At 46.6% G+C, this 1,892-nt stretch overlaps 1 protein-coding gene across 1 annotated transcript in view; it reads left to right on the top strand.

Moving 5' to 3' along the window:
- Positions 1 to 1,485: 1,485 nt before the first annotated feature.
- Positions 1,486 to 1,892, top strand: part of T265_00934 (hypothetical protein) — a gene marked incomplete at both ends in the record, with an annotated part of 52,358 nt that continues 51,951 nt past the window's right edge. The window contains one exon of the mRNA XM_009164829.1: positions 1,486 to 1,862. Within this exon, the coding sequence (XP_009163093.1) occupies positions 1,486 to 1,862 (377 nt within the window). The remainder of the gene's footprint in view (positions 1,863 to 1,892) is intronic.

Here is a 1,892-nt window from a genome sequence, read left to right as displayed (position 1 = left end):
CGTACGAAACTTAATTACCACAGAAACATTCTCGTTTTGACGAAGCAAGCAGCGGTATCCGGTCTAGGTAGGTGATAACTTCAGTTGCTCTTGGCTCTACGCTTTATGCTATGGCGGTAGAAATTTATCTGGGCTGTAGCCTGTCTGCTCCCATTTTCAGTAACTCTCGTAAGTCTTGATGCCCAACACTCGGTAGACACTAGCTGAAATGTACAACTCAATGTGAATCCGCATTTGAGAATGACGTCATGTAAACACGACACCAAGGGAACATCACCCAATTAATTTATTTTATACATTAGGTGATCTGATCAGCCACACTGACTTCACAGTGGTATTTTAACCTCACGCGTCTTTTCTGTTTATGAGCGTTGTCCCTCAAGGAATCCGCACCTATCCCTTCAAGATATTTGTGATAACCGAAGCGCGCATTTCAATTCAACTTGCCATCTCATTACACTTGTACTGTTTGTTTTTCCAAGTTGATAGCCATGCAGATAAGCTAGTGTGGTTTAGCCGTCTGTTGCGATTGAAGTGAGAGTGACTAGTTCTAACTTATCATATTCCACTTAGAGGACAGACTGCCACGTCCTACCACCGGTTTCTATGTGTGTTCTTTAGTATGCCTGCGGCGAACGTAATCCGTCAGCTGTAAGAAAAAGCCTTGGTCAGACGAAGTGCACCGAACTAACTTCACTCTCCTGATATGTATCTAGTGGAACGGGGCTCAAGCGCGATTGCGCCACACCTGGCACAAACCAATCGGTACAGAGCAAGCCTTGGATATCACATAACGGGAACCCTTGGACGGTGTGATCCAAAACCTTGCTGATTGAAGAAGCGATTGAAATCCCGTTGTGTGACCCACTGTGGTCACAGAATCTCAACTACCCGGAGACGAGCAGGGTCTCACAAATTTAACTTCGACTTCGCTCACTTGGTTCCGTGACTCTTTGAAGTGTGCGACTCACGGCTGAACCTCTCTCCTCACATTATTTCATCTTTTCTTCCACCAAAGATTTTGCACCTGTGAATTCGTGCAACAATTTCACGTGAGTTCCTGGGACATTTAATATTGCGACGAATCAAAAGTATGGTTTGTTCGCTGCATTGTACCTATTTCAACTTCCTTCGGAATATTCAGTCAGGTGGAACTGTAACGCAATTGAAACTACCCTGTACCGCCTTATACGCGTTTATCCTTTGACCAGTTTTTTGTATGCCTCCCCTTCTCTCGCCCTAAAAAAATGCTATGCTGCAACCCATTCTTCGCTTTGGGGCCAGACGAGGTCCATCCAAGGATCCTGAAAGAATCGTCCTCCACATTGGCAACTCATCTACACCTGGTATTTCGTCAGTCGCTTGACGAAGCCGCATTCCCCCGCTTGGAAGGAAGCGATTGTCACGGCAATATACAAAACTGGTGACTGACTATCGCCTGGCAGCTATAATCCTGTAAGCCTCTTCAGCGTACCGTGGAAAGTGATGAAACGCATTCTGAAGCGAGCCATCCTAGATCACCTTACTTCCAGCAATCTGATATCTCCAGCTCAACACGGATTTCTCCCAAACCGTTCTTGCGTGACAAACATGCTCGTGTTTATGGACAGCTTAACCCAAGCCAAGGACGAAGGACTCATATCGGATGCCATATTTTTCGACTTCTCAAAAGCATTTGATAGGGTCCCACACGTCCCGCTGCTCCACAAACACGAGTCTTACGGGATTCAAGGGAAAATCCATCGCTGGATCAAGGCGTTCCTATCAGACAGATCATACCGAGTGAGAATAGGCTCTACCTTCTCCTCACCGGCGCCGGTCTCCATTGGAGTTCCTCAAGGCTCCATCCTGGGACCAGTGCTGTTTCTGATCTACGTCAACGACCTCCCAGA

This window comes from Opisthorchis viverrini, assembly GCF_000715545.1.
Source record: "Opisthorchis viverrini unplaced genomic scaffold opera_v5_9, whole genome shotgun sequence".
In the NCBI taxonomy this organism is placed as follows: domain Eukaryota; kingdom Metazoa; phylum Platyhelminthes; class Trematoda; order Opisthorchiida; family Opisthorchiidae; genus Opisthorchis; species Opisthorchis viverrini.
The sequence above is the reverse complement of the archived record's forward strand: the minus strand, read 5'-3'. Positions and strand labels throughout refer to the sequence as shown.